The sequence below is a fragment of the Coregonus lavaretus genome (assembly GCF_964263955.1).
Source record: "Coregonus lavaretus genome assembly, chromosome: 19".
Classification (NCBI taxonomy): Eukaryota; Metazoa; Chordata; class Actinopteri; order Salmoniformes; family Salmonidae; genus Coregonus; species Coregonus lavaretus.
In genome coordinates, this window is record NC_140006.1 from 48,150,349 (window position 1) to 48,167,396 (window position 17,048).

At 45.2% G+C, this 17,048-nt stretch overlaps 1 protein-coding gene across 1 annotated transcript in view; it reads left to right on the top strand.

Moving 5' to 3' along the window:
* LOC311146341 (ZZ-type zinc finger-containing protein 3-like) overlaps window positions 1-17,048 on the top strand; it is a 50,308-nt gene that overhangs the window by 26,007 nt on the left and 7,253 nt on the right. The window contains exons 8-12 of the mRNA XM_084182824.1: window positions 3,053-3,124; window positions 6,891-6,992; window positions 7,083-7,172; window positions 10,409-10,558; window positions 16,926-17,048. The exon at window positions 16,926-17,048 is cut by the window's right edge and continues 12 nt beyond it. Of these exons, the coding sequence (XP_084038950.1) occupies window positions 3,053-3,124; window positions 6,891-6,992; window positions 7,083-7,172; window positions 10,409-10,558; window positions 16,926-17,048 (537 nt within the window). The remainder of the gene's footprint in view (window positions 1-3,052; window positions 3,125-6,890; window positions 6,993-7,082; window positions 7,173-10,408; window positions 10,559-16,925) is intronic.

Here is a 17,048-nt window from a genome sequence, read left to right on the forward strand (position 1 = left end):
GCTCACAAAAGTTATTGCCGTTTTACTGCACCTTGTCTCCGAACACACACACACACACACACACACACACACACTCACACACTCACCTCACCTTCATTAGTCACTCTCTCTCACATCTTCATTAGTCACTCTCTCTCTCACATCTTCATTAGTCTCTCTCTCTCTCTCTCTCACATCTTCATTAGTCACCTTCTCTCACATCTTCATTAGTCACTCTCTCTCTCACATCTTCATTAGTCTCTCTCTCTCACATCTTCATTAGTCACTCTCTCTCTCTCTCTCTCTCTCACATCTTCATTAGTCACTCTCTCTCTCACATCTTCATTAGTCTCTCTCTCTCACATCTTCATTAGTCACTCTCTCTCTCTCTCTCTCTCTCTCTCTCTCTCTCTCTCACATCTTCATTAGTCACTCTCTCTCTCACATCTTCATTAGTCACTCTCTCTCTCACATCTTCATTAGTCACTCTCTCTCTCACATCTTCATTAGTCACTCTCTCGCTCACACACATTTTCATTAGTCACTCTCTCTCTCACATCTTCATTAGTCACTCTCTCTCTCACATCTTCATTAGTCACTCTCTCTCTCACATCTTCATTAGTCACTCTCTCGCTCACACACATTTTCATTAGTCACTCTCTCTCTCACATTTTCATTAGTCACTCTCTCTCTCACATTTTCATTAGTCACTCTCTCTCTCACATCTTCATTAGTCACTCTCTCTCTCACATCTTCATTAGTCACTCTCTCTCTCTCTCTCTCTCACATCTTCATTAGTCACTCTCTCTCTCTCACATCTTCATTAGTCACACTGTCTCTCGCTCTCAATTTCAATTTCAATTTAAGGGCTTTATTGTCATGGGAAACGTATGTTAACATTGTCAAAGCAAGTGAAATAAACAACAGTAAACATTACACTCACAAAAGTTCCAAAAGAATAAAGACATTTCAAATGTCATATTATGTCTATATACAGTGTTGTAACAATGTGCAAATAGTTAAAGTACAAAAGGGAAAATAAATCAACATAAATATGGGTTGTATTTACAATGGTGTTTGTTCTTCACTGGTTGCCCTTTTCTTGTGGCAACAGGTCACAAATCTTGCTGCTGTGATGGCACACTGTGGTATTTCACCCAATAGATATGGGAGTTTATCAAAATTGGATTTGTTTTCGATTTCTTAGTGAGTCTCTGTAAATCTGAGGGAAATATGTATCTCTAATATGGTCATACATTTGGCAGGAGGTTAGGAAGTGCAGCTCAGTTTCCACCTCATTTTGTGGGCAGTGTGCACATAGCCTGTCTTCTCTTGAGAGCCAGGTCTGCCTATGGTGGCCTTTCTCAATAGCAAGGCTATGCTCACTGAGTCTGTACATAGTCAAAGCTTTCCTTAAGTTTGGGTCAGTCACAGTGGTCAGGTATTCTGCCACTGTGTACTCTCTGTTTAGGGCCAAATAGCATTCTAGTTTGCTCTGTTTTTTTGTTGATACTTTCCAATGTGTCAAGTAATTATCTTTTTGTTTTCTCATGATTTGGTTGGGTCTAATTGTGTTGCTGTCCTGGGGCTGTGTGGGGTCTGTTTGTGTTTATGAACAGAGCCCCAGGACCAGCTTGCTTAGGGGACTCTTCTCCAGGTTCATCTCTCTGTAGGTGATGGCTTTGTTATGGAAGGTTTGGGAATCGCTTCCTTTTAGGTGGTTGTAGAATTTAACTGCTTTTTTTAACGTTTTACACAGAGGATATTTTGGGAGAAACTCAAGAAGACATGAGGCTGTAATCGCTGCCAAAGGTGCTTCAACAGAGTACTGAGTAAAGGGTCTGAATACTTATGTAAATGTGATATTTCAGTTTTTTATTTGTAATACATTTGCAAACATTTCTAAAAATCAGTTTTTGCTTTGTCATTATGGGGTACTGTGTGTAAAAAAAAATAATAATAATAAAATAACAATTTAATCAATTTTAGAATAAGGCTGTAACGAAATGTGGAAAAAGTCAAGGGGGGTCTGAATACTTTCCGAATGCGCTGTAGTCAGTCAAACTTAGTAGTGTCAGGGCTAGCAGAAAAAGACGATGGATGGATTCTCAGAAAGTTACTCACAGTGGACTTGACATGCTTTGTCTTTCGAACGTGATATTTATTTGACTTGACGTGTTTACCAGTCAGTCAGAACGGAGCAGACTCTGTGTACTATGTGGATACGCAGCAGTATTTGGTTTGAGGGTTTATTTCTAATCTTGAAAAACCAAGGCACTCTTGAAATCTACATTTATTTGTCACATGCACAGGATAAAGAAAAGTGTACACAGTGAAATGTTAACTTGCAATCGCTCATGACATTTACTAATAAAAGTATGAAAAGTATTCAGTAAAAAAATATATATTCGTAGTATACACTGAGTATACCAAACATTAAGGACCCCCCCCCCCCCCTTTTGCCCTCAGAACAGCCTCAATTCGTCAGGGCATGGACTCTACAAGGTGTCGAAAGCGTTCCACAGGGATGCTGGCCCATGTTGACTCCAGTGCTTCCCACAGTTGTGTCAAGTTGGCTGGATGTCATTTGGGTGATGGACCATTCTTGATACACACGGGAAACTGTTGAGCGTGAAAAACCCAGCAGCGTTGCAGTTCTTGACACATTCAAACCGGTGTGCCTGGCACAATCCATGTCTCAATTGTCTCAAGGCTTTAAAAATCCTTCTTTAACCGGTCTCCTCCTTCATCTACACTGATTTGAAGTGGATTTAACAGGTGACATCAATAAGGATCACAGCTTGCAGGTGTTCTTTAATGTTTTGTACACTCAGTGTATAGACATGTTCAACTTCTGAACCATATTGGGGATCCTTCCGCAGTCTTAAACATGACCTGTCTCTCTGTCTCCAGATGATCCAAGGGCGTCTGCATGCCTGCCTGTCTGTCTGTCTGTCTACCCGTCTGTCTCTAACATGTCTCTCTGTCTCCAGATGATCCGAGGGCGTCTGCATGCCTGCCTGTCTGTCTGTCTGTCTACCCGTCTGTCTCTAACATGTCTCTCTGTCTCCAGATGATCCGAGGGAGGCTGTGTCACCAGAGTAAACCTGACACCTTCAACCAGCTGTGGACCGTGGAGGAGCAGGTACTGACGGGAAATTCTTTATTTTACAAAGAATAAATAAATGAATTTTGACTCATTTAAATCTCACAGATGTCTCAGCCAAGAGCGTAGAACAATACCATACAGATTCGAGATCCTCTCTTTCAAGCGTTATCTTTTTTTTGTTTGTTACCAGAACGTTATTAATGAGCATCCTAAATAAGTTGTTTCTGTGTAGAACGTTATTAATGAGCATCCTAAATGAGTTGTTTCTGTGTGGAACGTTATTAATGAGCATCCTAAATGAGTTGTTTCTGTGTGGAACATTATTAATGAGCATCCTAAATGAGTTGTTTCTGTGTAGAACGTTATTAATGAGCATCCTAAATGAGTTGTTTCTGTGTGGAACGTTATTAATGAGCATCCTAAATGAGTTGTTTCTGTGTAGAACGTTATTAATGAGCATCCTAAATGAGTTGTTTCTGTGTAGAACGTTATTAATGAGCATCCTAAATGAGTTGTTTCTGTGTAGAACGTTATTAATGAGCATCCTAAATGAGTTGTTTCTGTGTAGAACGTTATTAATGAGCATCCTAAATGAGTTGTTTCTGTGTGGAACGTTATTAATGAGCATCCTAAATGAGTTGTTTCTGTGTGGAACGTTATTAATGAGCATCCTAAATGAGTTGTTTCTGTGTGGAACGTTATTAATGAGCATCCTAAATGAGTTGTTTCTGTGTGGAACGTTATTAATGAGCATCCTAAATGAGTTGTTTCTGTGTGGAACGTTATTAATGAGCATCCTAAATGAGTTGTTTCTGTGTGGAACGTTATTAATGAGCATCCTAAATGGGTTGTTTCTGTGTAGAACGTTATTAATGAGCATCCTAAATGAGTTGTTTCTGTGTAGAACGTTATTAATGAGCATCCTAAATGAGTTGTTTCTGTGTGGAACGTTATTAATGAGCATCCTAAATGAGTTGTTTCTGTGTGGAACGTTATTAATGAGCATCCTAAATGAGTTGTTTCTGTGTAGAACGTTATTAATGAGCATCCTAAATGAGTTGTTTCTGTGTGGAACGTTATTAATGAGCATCCTAAATGAGTTGTTTCTGTGTGGAACGTTATTAATGAGCATCCTAAATGAGTTGTTTCTGTGTGGAACGTTATTAATGAGCATCCTAAATGAGTTGTTTCTGTGTGGAACGTTATTAATGAGCATCCTAAATGAGTTGTTTCTGTGTAGAACGTTATTAATGAGCATCCTAAATGAGTTGTTTCTGTGTAGAACGTTATTAATGAGCATCCTAAATGAGTTGTTTCTGTGTAGAACGTTATTAATGAGCATCCTAAATGAGTTGTTTCTGTGTAGAACGTTATTAATGAGCATCCTAAATGAGTTGTTTCTGTGTGGAACGTTATTAATGAGCATCCTAAATGAGTTGTTTCTGTGTGGAACGTTATTAATGAGCATCCTAAATGAGTTGTTTCTGTGTGGAACGTTATTAATGAGCATCCTAAATGAGTTGTTTCTGTGTGGAACGTTATTAATGAGCATCCTAAATGAGTTGTTTCTGTGTGGAACGTTATTAATGAGCATCCTAAATGAGTTGTTTCTGTGTGGAACGTTATTAATGAGCATCCTAAATGGGTTGTTTCTGTGTAGAACGTTATTAATGAGCATCCTAAATGAGTTGTTTCTGTGTAGAACATTATTAATGAGCATCCTAAATGAGTTGTTTCTGTGTATAACGTTATTAATGAGCATCCTAAATGAGTTGTTTCTGTGTAGAACGTTATTAATGAGCATCCTAAATGAGTTGTTTCTGTGTATAACGTTATTAATGAGCATCCTAAATGAGTTGTTTCTGTGTAGAACGTTATTAATGAGCATCCTAAATGAGTTGTTTCTGTGTGGAACGTTATTAATGAGCATCCTAAATGAGTTGTTTCTGTGTGGAACGTTATTAATGAGCATCCTAAATGAGTTGTTTCTGTGTGGAACGTTATTAATGAGCATCCTAAATGAGTTGTTTCTGTGTGGAACGTTATTAATGAGCATCCTAAATGAGTTGTTTCTGTGTAGAACGTTATTAATGAGCATCCTAAATGAGTTGTTTCTGTGTAGAACGTTATTAATGAGCATCCTAAATGAGTTGTTTCTGTGTAGAACGTTATTAATGAGCATCCTAAATGAGTTGTTTCTGTGTAGAACGTTATTAATGAACATCCTAAATGAGTTGTTTCTGTGTAGAACGTTATTAATGAGCATCCTAAATGAGTTGTTTCTGTGTAGAACGTTATTAATGAGCATCCTAAATGAGTTGTTTCTGTGTAGAACGTTATTAATGAGCATCCTAAATGAGTTGTTTCTGTGTGGAACGTTATTAATGAGCATCCTAAATGAGTTGTTTCTGTGTGGAACGTTATTAATGAGCATCCTAAATGAGTTGTTTCTGTGTAGAACGTTATTAATGAGCATCCTAAATGAGTTGTTTCTGTGCGGAACGTTATTAATGAGCATCCTAAATGAGTTGTTTCTGTGTAGAACGTTATTAATGAGCATCCTAAATGAGTTGTTTCTGTGTGGAACGTTATTAATGAGCATCCTAAATGAGTTGTTTCTGTGTAGAACGTTATTAATGAGCATCCTAAATGAGTTGTTTCTGTGCAGAACGTTATTAATGAGCATCCTAAATGAGTTGTTTCTGTGTGGAACGTTATTAATGAGCATCCTAAATGAGTTGTTTCTGTGCAGAACGTTATTAATGAGCATCCTAAATGAGTTGTTTCTGTGTAGAACGTTATTAATGAGCATCCTAAATGAGTTGTTTCTGTGTAGAACGTTATTAATGAGCATCCTAAATGAGTTGTTTCTGTGTGGAACGTTATTAATGAGCATCCTAAATGAGTTGTTTCTGTGTGGAACGTTATTAATGAGCATCCTAAATGAGTTGTTTCTGTGTAGAACGTTATTAATGAGCATCCTAAATGAGTTGTTTCTGTGCGGAACGTTATTAATGAGCATCCTAAATGAGTTGTTTCTGTGTAGAACGTTATTAATGAGCATCCTAAATGAGTTGTTTCTGTGTAGAACGTTATTAATGAGCATCCTAAATGAGTTGTTTCTGTGCAGAACGTTATTAATGAGCATCCTAAATGAGTTGTTTCTGTGTGGAACGTTATTAATGAGCATCCTAAATGAGTTGTTTCTGTGCAGAACGTTATTAATGAGCATCCTAAATGAGTTGTTTCTTTGTGGAACATTATTAATGAGCATCCTAAATGAGTTGTTTCTGTGCGGAACGTTATTAATGAGCATCCTAAATGAGTTGTTTCTGTGTGGAACGTTATTAATGAGCATCCTAAATGAGTTGTTTCTGTGTGGAACGTTATTAATGAGCATCCTAAATGAGTTGTTTCTGTGTGGAACGTTATTAATGAGCATCCTAAATGAGTTGTTTCTGTGTAGAACGTTATTAATGAGCATCCTAAATGAGTTGTTTCTGTGCGGAACGTTATTAATGAGCATCCTAAATGAGTTGTTTCTGTGTAGAACGTTATTAATGAGCATCCTAAATGAGTTGTTTCTGTGCAGAACGTTATTAATGAGCATCCTAAATGAGTTGTTTCTGTGTAGAACGTTATTAATGAGCATCCTAAATGAGTTGTTTCTGTGTGGAACGTTATTAATGAGCATCCTAAATGAGTTGTTTCTGTGTAGAACGTTATTAATGAGCATCCTAAATGAGTTGTTTCTGTGTAGGACGTTATTAATGAGCATCCTAAATGAGTTGTTTCTGTGTAGAAAAAGTTGGAGCATCTGCTGCTGAAGTTCTCTCCTGAGGAGGTGGAGTCTAAACGCTGGCAGAAGATAGCTGACGCCCTGGGCAACAGGACCGCTAAACAGGTCACACACACACACCTGCACACACACACTAAACGCAACAATGTATTATCTTTGAGCTAAACGTTTTGTACTCTGTGTGTGTGCGCGCAGGTGGCCAGCCGCGTTCAGAAGTACTTCATCAAACTGACTAAAGCAGGAATCCCTGTTCCCGGGAGGATCCCTAACATGTGTAGCAAGAAGGTACCTGGATATTCCTTTATTTACTGGGTTTGACCCCCCAGACATCTCACAATGTTGTTGTAGCTCACCTAGTTTACCTGGGGGAGTAGGATACCTGACCCAGAGGAGCCAAGGGAGGTGATAGGTGGGAATGAGGCGGACCTGTGATTTGGACAGAAACAATACTTGCATTTATTACAGAGGCAGTGTTTCAGGATACGTGGCTTGTCTCAAACAAAGTTGTCCATAGCCGCACCATTCAGGATACGAAAACTCACAAACATGATGGATGACGGCGAGTCAAAAGCTCGGCCCTCAATAGGGTTCTACTGCAGCGGAAGACTAGGCCTAAATGCTAAACGGCGTAACTAAGGCATTACCCCTTTTCCAGCCGTAAACGGAGCCTGACGCTCCCCTTACAGGGACTTAAAGAGAGTCTACCAGGACATCCTAAAGCAACGGCCTGTACGTACAGGACACAACAAACTGCTGTGGAGCACATTCCACAACCCCGCCCATACTTGTTAACCAATGAGAATGAGCATTTAATTAGAATGACTTTACTCTGTTAATTAGACGACGTAACACTATGGAAAACCATGATTTAAGCTAATTGCGTTCGTTATTTTAAATGACCATATTTAGTCATGTACACTTTTTAGTTTACATCAAATAAAACATGATTAGAACGAGACTGAGGGAGACTGAAAGCCTGGGTGAACTACACGCTAACTATCTAACTCACCACACCTGGCTTAAACCGGAGCAACCAACTCGGTAGCAAACAATTAAGTTCAGGAACACCTAAACTGGTAGATAGCTATGCATGGCAATGGACTAGTCCACTTCATCCCAACCACACATGTATATACCTTGAAGCGTTTGAGATAATATTAACTTCATGAAATACATTTAAAAAATGGTTATGAAATATAATTTTATTTGCCACATGCGCCGAATACAACAGGTGTAGACCTTACCGTGAAATGCTTACTGACAAGCCCTTAACCAACAATGCAGTTTTAAGAAAAATAAGTGTTAAGTAAAAAATTGATAAGTAAAAAAAAAAAAAAAAAAATAGAATTAAAGAGCAGCAGTAAAATAAAATAACAGTAGGGAGGCTCTATACAGGGGGTACCGGTACAGAGTCAATGTGCGGGGGCACAGGTTAGCCGAGGTAATTGAGGTAATATGTACATGTGGGTAGAGGTACAGTGACTATGCATAGATAATAAACAGAGAGTAGCAGCAGCGTAAAAAGAAGGTGTGGGGATGAGGCAGTCTAAGGATCACATCAGTTTTACCCCCCTCTGGCTGCCGGGCAGTTGGTGGCAGAGGTGGGATCCGCAGCAAGTACAGTGGGGGAAAAAAGTATTTAGTCAGCCACCAATTGTGCAATTTCTCCCACTTAAAAAGATGAGAGAGGCCTGTAATTTTCATCATAGGTACACGTCAACTATGACAGACAAATTGAGAATTTTTTTTCTCCAGAAAATCACATTGTAGGATTTTTAATGAATTTATTTGCAAATTATGGTGGAAAATAAGTATTTGGTCACCTACAAACAAGCAAGATTTCTGGCTCTCACAGACCTGTAACTTCTTCTTTAAGAGGCTCCTCTGTCCTCCACTCATTACCTGTATTAATGGCACCTGTTTGAACTTGTTATCAGTATAAAAGACACCTGTCCACAACCTCAAACAGTCACACTCCAAACTCCACTATGGCCAAGACCAAAGAGCTGTCAAAGGACACCAGAAACAAAATTGTAGACCTGCACCAGGCTGGGAAGACTGAATCTGCAATAGGTAAGCAGCTTGGTTTGAATAAATCAACTGTGGGAGCAATTATTAGGAAATGGAAGACATACAAGACCACTGATAATCTCCCTCGATCTGGGGCTCCACGCAAGATCTCACCCCGTGGGGTCAAAATGATCACAAGAACGGTGAGCAAAAATCCCAGAACCACACGGGGGGACCTAGTGAATGACCTGCAGAGAGCTGGTTACCATCAGTAACACACTACACCACCAGGGACTCAAATCCTGCAGTGGCAGACGTGTCCCCCTGCTTAAGCCAGTACATGTTCAGGCCCGTCTGAAGTTTGCTAGAGGTCATTTGGATGATCCAGAAGAGGATTGGGAGAATGTCATATGGTCAGATGAAACAAAAATAGAACTTTTTGGTAAAAACTCAACTCGTCGTGTTTGGAGGACAAAAAATGCTGAGTTGCATCCAAAGAACACCATGCCTACTGTGAAGCATGGGGGTGGAAACATCATGCTTTGGGGCTGTTTTTCTGCAAAGGGACCAGGACGACTGATCCGTGTAAAGGAAAGAATGAATGGGGCCATGTATCGTGAGATTTTGAGTGAAAACCGCCTTCCATCAGCAAGGGCATTGAAGATGAAACGTGGCTGGGTCTTTCAGCATGACAATGATCCCAAACACACCGCCCTGGCAACGAAGGAGTGGCTTCGTAAGAAGCATTTCAAGGTCCTGGAGTGGCCTAGCCAGTCTCCAGATCTCAACCCCATAGAAAATCTTTGGAGGGAGTTGAAAGTCTGTGTTGCCCAGCGACAGCCCCAAAACATCACTGCTCTAGAGGAGATCTGCATGGAGGAATGGGCCAAAATACCAGCAACAGTGTGTGAAAACCTTGTGAAGACTTACAGAAAACGTTTGACCTGTGTCATTGCCAACAAAGGGTATATAACAAAGTATTGAGAAACTTTTGTTATTGACCAAATACTTATTTTCCACCATAATTTGCAAATAAATTCATTAAAAATCCTACAATGTGATTTTCTGGGTTTTTTTTCCTCAATTTGTCTGTCATAGTTGACGTGTACCTATGATGAAAATTACAGGCCTCATCTTTTTAAGTGGGAGAACTTGCACAATTGGTGGCTGACTAAATACTTTTTTCCCCACTGTATGTTTAGTTCAATAACTAAGTAAAACAGGAACACGAAGAAATCTGTTGATGATGATGCTGCTGTTGTTGATGATGATGCTGTTGATGATGCTGCTGTTGTTGATGATGATGCTGTTGATGATGCTGCTGCTGTTGATGATGCTGCTGCTGTTGATGATGCTGCTGCTGTTGTTGATGCTGCTGTTGTTGTTGCTGCTGTTGTTGATGCTGCTGTTGTTGTTGATGCTGCTGTTGTTGTTGATGCTGCTGTTGTTGTTGCTGTTGTTGATGATGCTGCTGTTGATGTTGATGATGATGTTGATGATGTTGTCTGTAGGTGTCCAATAAGAGGCAGCACCACCTGAACAAGCACCTGTACCGACCGTCCACCTTCCTGACGTCATATGAGCCTCCTGTCTATATGGATGAAGAGGATGAGAGAGCTGCCTACTATAGCTCTCTACAGGACCCTGATGGAGACCACTCGGTATGTTACACACAGACACACACAGTCCATTCTGTCTACCTCTCTACTCCGCAGCCTCTCTTCCACTCCATCTCCCTCTCTTCCTCTCTCTTCCACTCCATCTCTCTCTTCCTCTCTTCTGTCGCTCGCTCTCTTTCTAGCTTCCTCCCTCTCTCAAGATGCTAGTACTGACATTTCCCTCTCTCTCACTCTATCTCTGATGTGTGCAACCTTTATGAAACGAAGAGTCGCTGTTCCCTGCTGACACACAGACACACACAGACACATAGACACACACAGACACACACAGACACGTACTGCAAAAGTGCGTCAGCAGCAAAGCTCAGATTTCAGATTCAGTCATGCAAGCAGGGTTAACACTAGAACCGTTAATCATTTTGACTGCTCATGAATTTCATTGTTTTATTACTCTGCCATTGTTTAAAGTCACGCTCCCCTCCGTCCTCGACTTTTCCTGAATAAGTTTATGTAACAGACTGCCGTTGTCAGAATCTTAAAATGACAAACAGAACTGGAGTTAGAACCAGTTTTAGGAGGGCCTGCTCCGTTCCTTCCCCCTACAGTGGAAGGTGCCGTGCCCAGTTGATAATCACCCCGATAATTGCCTCAACTGAACCTAAACTAATTTCACACATATAGCAACAGATGAAATAAATGAAGTGAAGTATGATGGGGAGAATGGGTGAGTTTATGAACGAGGGGAAGCTAACGATGCATAATTATGTAATCACTGATTGTGAATGAAGAACAGGGCGGGCCATTCTATTGTATTGGTATTTTCAAATTATACTCTCAAAATGTACCCTATACCAGTCCACCAAATCCAAGCTGTTTTATCAGTCTACTCTGGCCTACTTGGAGTACACAGTGAGAGGCGTCATTTACAATGGCAAGAAGACCAAGACGAATGGATGTACATGCTGCGTTAGCGCTGCTACAAAATCTGAATGAAAACGACTCAGATGGTGGGGAAGAAATGAGTCATGATATCTCTGATGATTCTTCTGATTCTGAGCCTCAGCCTGAACCTACGCCGCCGAGGCCTAAGAACCTACACCGCCGAGGCCTAAGAACCTACGCCGCCGAGGCCTAAGAACCTACGCCGCCGAGGCCTAAGAACCTACGCCGCCGAGGCCTAAGAACCTACGCCGCCGAGGCCTAAGAACCTACGCCGCCGAGGCCTAAGAACCTACGCCGCCGAGGCCTAAGAACCTACGCCGCCGAGGCCTAAGAACCTACGCCGCCGAGGCCTAAGAACCTACGCCGCCGAGGCCTAAGAGCCTACGCCGCCGAGGCCTAAGAGCCTACGCCGCCGAGGCCTTTGAGCCTACGCCGCCGAGGCCTAAGAACCTACGCCGCAGAGGCCTAAGAACCTACGCCGCAGAGGCCTAAGAACCTACGCCGCCGAGGCCTAAGAACCTACGCCGCCGAGGCCTAAGAACCTACGCCGCCGAGGCCTAAGAACCTACGCCGCCGAGGCCTAAGAACCTACGCCGCCGAGGCCTAAGAACCTACGCCGCCGAGGCCTTTGAGCCTACGCCGCCGAGGCCTAAGAACCTACGCCGCCGAGGCCTAAGAACCTACGCCGCCGAGGCCTAAGAACCTACGCCGCCGAGGCCTAAGAACCTACGCCGCCGAGGCCTAAGAACCTACGCCGCCGAGGCCTAAGAACCTACGCCGCCGAGGCCTAAGAACCTACGCCGCCGAGGCCTAAGAACCTACGCCGCCGAGGCCTAAGAACCTACGCCGCCGAGGCCTAAGAACCTACGCCGCCGAGGCATTTGAGCCTACGCCGCCGAGGCCTAAGAACCTACGCCGCCGAGGCCTAAGAACCTACGCCGCCGAGGCCTAAGAACCTACGCCGCCGAGGCCTAAGAACCTACGCCGCCGAGGCCTTTGAGCCTACGCCGCCGAGGCCTAAGAACCTACGCCGCCGAGGCCTTTGAGCCTACGCCGCCGAGGCCTTTGAGCCTACGCCGCCGAGGCCTAAGAACCTACGCCGCCGAGGCCTTTGAGCCTACGCCGCCGAGGCCTAAGAACCTACGCCGCCGAGGCCTAAGAACCTACGCCGCCGAGGCCTTTGAGCCTACGCCGCCGATGCCTTTGAGCCTACGCCGCCGAGGCCTTTGAGCCTACGCCGCCGAGGCCTTTGAGCCTACGCCGCCGAGGCCTTTGAGCCTACGCCGCCGAGGCCTTTGAGCCTACGCCGCCGAGGCCTTTGAGCCTACGCCGCCGAGGCCTTTGAGCCTACGCCGCCGAGGCCTTTGAGCCTACGCCGCCGAGGCCTTTGAGCCTACGCCGCCGAGGCCTTTGAGCCTACGCCGCCGAGGCCTTTGAGCCTACGCCGCCGAGGCCTAAGCGCAAAAAAGCCAGAACGGTGCGCACTGAGTACCACCAGATGAAACAGTGAGACAGGAGAGCATCTGTATGGCTTGCTGTTTGGGGTTTTAGGCTGGGTTTCTGTATAGCGCTTTGTGACATCTGCTGATGTAAAAAGGGCTTTATCAATACATTTGATTGGTTGAGAGCGAGAGGAAGGGATGGCACTGTTTGGATAGATCAAGCCAGTGACAATGCTACAGGATGATTATTGGCACAAAATGTAATCACAGAGAGCAGGCCCTACATCTCAAGCAAAAAACATCAGCAACACACTCACCAGCTTTTATTGTTTATGTGAGATGGACATGCTACAGCACATCAGGGACTGTTCTGAGACTCACAGGGAGCAAGGAGTCACTGCCTGGGATCAGGGACTGTGCTGAGGCTCACAGGGAGGAAGGAGTCACTGCCTGGGATCAGGGACTGTACTGTACTGAGGCTCACAGGGAGCAAGGAGTCACTGCCTGGGATCAGGGACTGTACTGAGGCTCACAGGGAGGAAGGAGTCACTGCCTGGGATCAGGGACTGTACTGAGGCTCACAGGGAGCAAGGAGTCACTGCCTGGGATCAGGGACTGTACTGAGGCTCACATGGAGGAAGGAGTCACTGCCTGGGATCAGGGACTGTACTGAGGCTCACAGGGAGCAAGGAGTCACTGCCTGGGATCAGGGACTGTACTGAGGCTCACAGGGAGGAAGGAGTCACTGCCTGGGATCAGGGACTGTACTGAGGCTCACAGGGAGCAAGGAGTCACTGCCTGGGATCAGGGACTGTACTGAGGCTCACAGGGAGCAAGGAGTCACTGCCTGGGATCAGGGACTGTGCTGAGGCTCACAGGGAGCAAGGAGTCACTGCCTGGGATCAGGGACTGTACTGAGGCTCACAGGGAGCAAGGAGTCACTGCCTGGGATCAGGGACTGTACTGAGGCTCACAGGGAGCAAGGAGTCACTGCCTGGGATCAGGGACTGTGCTGAGGCTCACAGGGAGCAAGGAGTCACTGCCTGGGATCAGGGACTGTGCTGAGGCTCACAGGGAGCAAGGAGTCACTGCCTGGGATCAGGGACTGTGCTGAGGCTCACAGGGAGCAAGGAGTCACTGCCTGGGATCAGGGACTGAGGCTCACAGGGAGCAAGGAGTCACTGCCTGGGATCAGGGACTGAGGCTCACAGGGAGCAAGGAGTCACTGCCTGGGATCAGGGACTGTACTGAGGCTCACAGGGAGCAAGGAGTCACTGCCTGGGATCAGGGACTGTACTGTACTGAGGCTCACAGGGAGCAAGGAGTCACTGCCTGGGATCAGGGACTGTACTGAGGCTCACAGGGAGCAAGGAGTCACTGCCTGGGATCAGGGACTGTACTGAGGCTCACAGGGAGCAAGGAGTCACTGCCTGGGATCAGGGACTGTACTGAGGCTCACAGGGAGCAAGGAGTCACTGCCTGGGATCAGGGACTGTACTGAGGCTCACAGGGAGCAAGGAGTCACTGCCTGGGATCAGGGACTGTACTGAGGCTCACAGGGAGCAAGGAGTCACTGCCTGGGATCAGGTACTGTACTGTGCTGAGGCTCACAGGGAGCAAGGAGACACTGCCTGGGATCAGGGACTGTACTGAGGCTCACAGGGAGCAAGGAGACACTGCCTGGGATCAGGGACTGTACTGTGCTGAGGCTCACAGGGAGCAAGCAGACACTGCCTGGGATCAAGGACTGTTCTGAGACTCACAGGGAGCAAGGAGTCACTGCCTGGGATCAGGGACTGTACTGAGGCTCACAGGGAGCAAGGAGACACTGCCTTGGATCAGGGACTGTACTGTGCTGAGGCTCACAGGGAGCAAGGAGTCACTGCCTGGGATCAGGGACTGTGCTGAGGCTCACAGGGAGCAAGGAGTCACTGCCTGGGATCAGGGACTGTGCTGAGGCTCACAGGGAGCAAGGAGTCACTGCCTGGGATCAGGGACTGTACTGAGGCTCACAGGGAGCAAGGACTCACTGCCTGGGATCAGGGACTGTACTGAGGCTCACAGGGAGCAAGGAGTCACTGCCTGGGATCAGGGACTGTACTGAGGCTCACAGGGAGCAAGCAGACACTGCCTGGGATCAGGGACTGTACTGTGCTGAGGCTCACAGGGAGCAAGCAGACACTGCCTGGGATCAGGGACTGTTCTGAGACTCACAGGGAGCAAGGAGTCACTGCCTGGGATCAGGGACTGTACTGAGGCTCACAGGGAGCAAGGAGACACTGCCTTGGATCAGGGACTGTACTGTGCTGAGGCTCACAGGGAGCAAGGAGTCACTGCCTGGGATCAGGGACTGTGCTGAGGCTCACAGGGAGCAAGGAGTCACTGCCTGGGATCAGGGACTGTACTGAGGCTCACAGGGATTAAGGAGTCACTGCCTGGGATCAGGGACTGTGCTGAGGCTCACAGGGAGCAAGGAGTCACTGCCTGGGATCAGGGACTGTACTGAGGCTCACAGGGAGCAAGGACTCACTGCCTGGGATCAGGGACTGTACTGAGGCTCACAGGGAGCAAGGAGTCACTGCCTGGGATCAGGGACTGTACTGTACTGAGGCTCACAGGGAGCAAGCAGACACTGCCTGGGATCAGGGACTGTACTGAGGCTCACAGGGAGCAAGGAGTCACTGCCTGGGATCAGGGACTGTACTGAGGCTCACAGGGAGCAAGGAGTCACTGCCTGGGATCAGGGACTGTACTGTGCTGAGGCTCACAGGGAGCAAGGAGTCACTGCCTGGGATCAGGGACTGTACTGTGCTGAGGCTCACAGGGAGCAAGGAGTCACTGCCTGGGATCAGGGACTGTACTGTGCTGAGGCTCACAGGGAGCAAGGAGTCACTGCCTGGGATCTCTCTGTTGATGAGCTGGAAACAGACATGGTATCCAATGGATAAATAATGGACTATTTTTGACTGCTGTCATATCGACACTTATATTCATTATAATGCCATTATTGCTTTAGTGCTGATTTCCACTATTAATTAAGCACAGTTGGCGCCTATAATGTCGTCTAGGCAACTGATGCTTTCATCATCTGACTGAGTCTTGCTTCCCGTGCGTCTTGGTGGTCGGGGTATTTTATTATTTTGCCGTTTTATAAAAACAAGCTGCTGCCGTGTTCCAACACATACGCTTTCTGTTTCATAGCTGGAACAAAGACTCCAACAAAGTGGAAAATAAATAAATACATTAAATAATGTAAAGTGATGCAGACAATTACATTGATGGAAGTTACAATCTATCTGCAATATTAAAGCTGATCTACCCCCATAAAATTTTTTAAAAATAAAGACACCAACTATTGAACACTTGTTTTGTTTTTATTTTATTTATTTTTTACATATAGCCTACAGTAACATAAAGTCATAAATGCTATTGAAGAAGGAAAAACAATATGTATTCTAATACTACCCAATACCTACATAAACACAACCAAATAATTATTTTTGGCGATGGCGTATGTGAAATGTATTTATTAGACGGTTAGAATGTTGCAGTCAGAATGACAGCTCGTTAGCTTGAAGGGGGGCGGCAGTCGAGGCCCGGCCGTTCTACTGTTAAAGGAATCTCACTACAAGGAGCCAGTCTTTATTGGTTAGAGGGGCTGCATGCAGTCGAGGCCCGGCCGTTCTACTGTTAAAGGAATCTCACTACAAGGAGCCAGTCTTTATTGGTTAGAGGGGCTGCATGCCTATGCTCTTTAGAAAACTCACTGCAAATATTAGTCTGTGATACTAAGGAGTGTGTCTGTGTTTTCGTGTGTGTGTGTGTGTTTGTGTCTCCTTGTGTGTGTTTGTGTCTCCTTGTGTGTGTTTGTGTATCCTTGTGTGTGTGTGTGTGTGTGTGTGTGTGTGTGTGTGTGTGTGTGTGTGTGTGTCTCTGTGTGTGTGTGTGTGTGTGTCTCTGTGTGTGTGTGTTTGTGTCTCTGTGTGTGTGTGTGTGTGTGTGTGTGTGTGTGCGTGTTTCTCCAGGATGAGGATGGTGTACCTGTGGAGTTGAGACACCTGCCGGAGTACAAGGAGCTTCTGGAGCTGAAGAGGATGAAGAAACACAAACTACAGGAGATCCAGGCTGAGAGCGGCATGGCCCTTCAC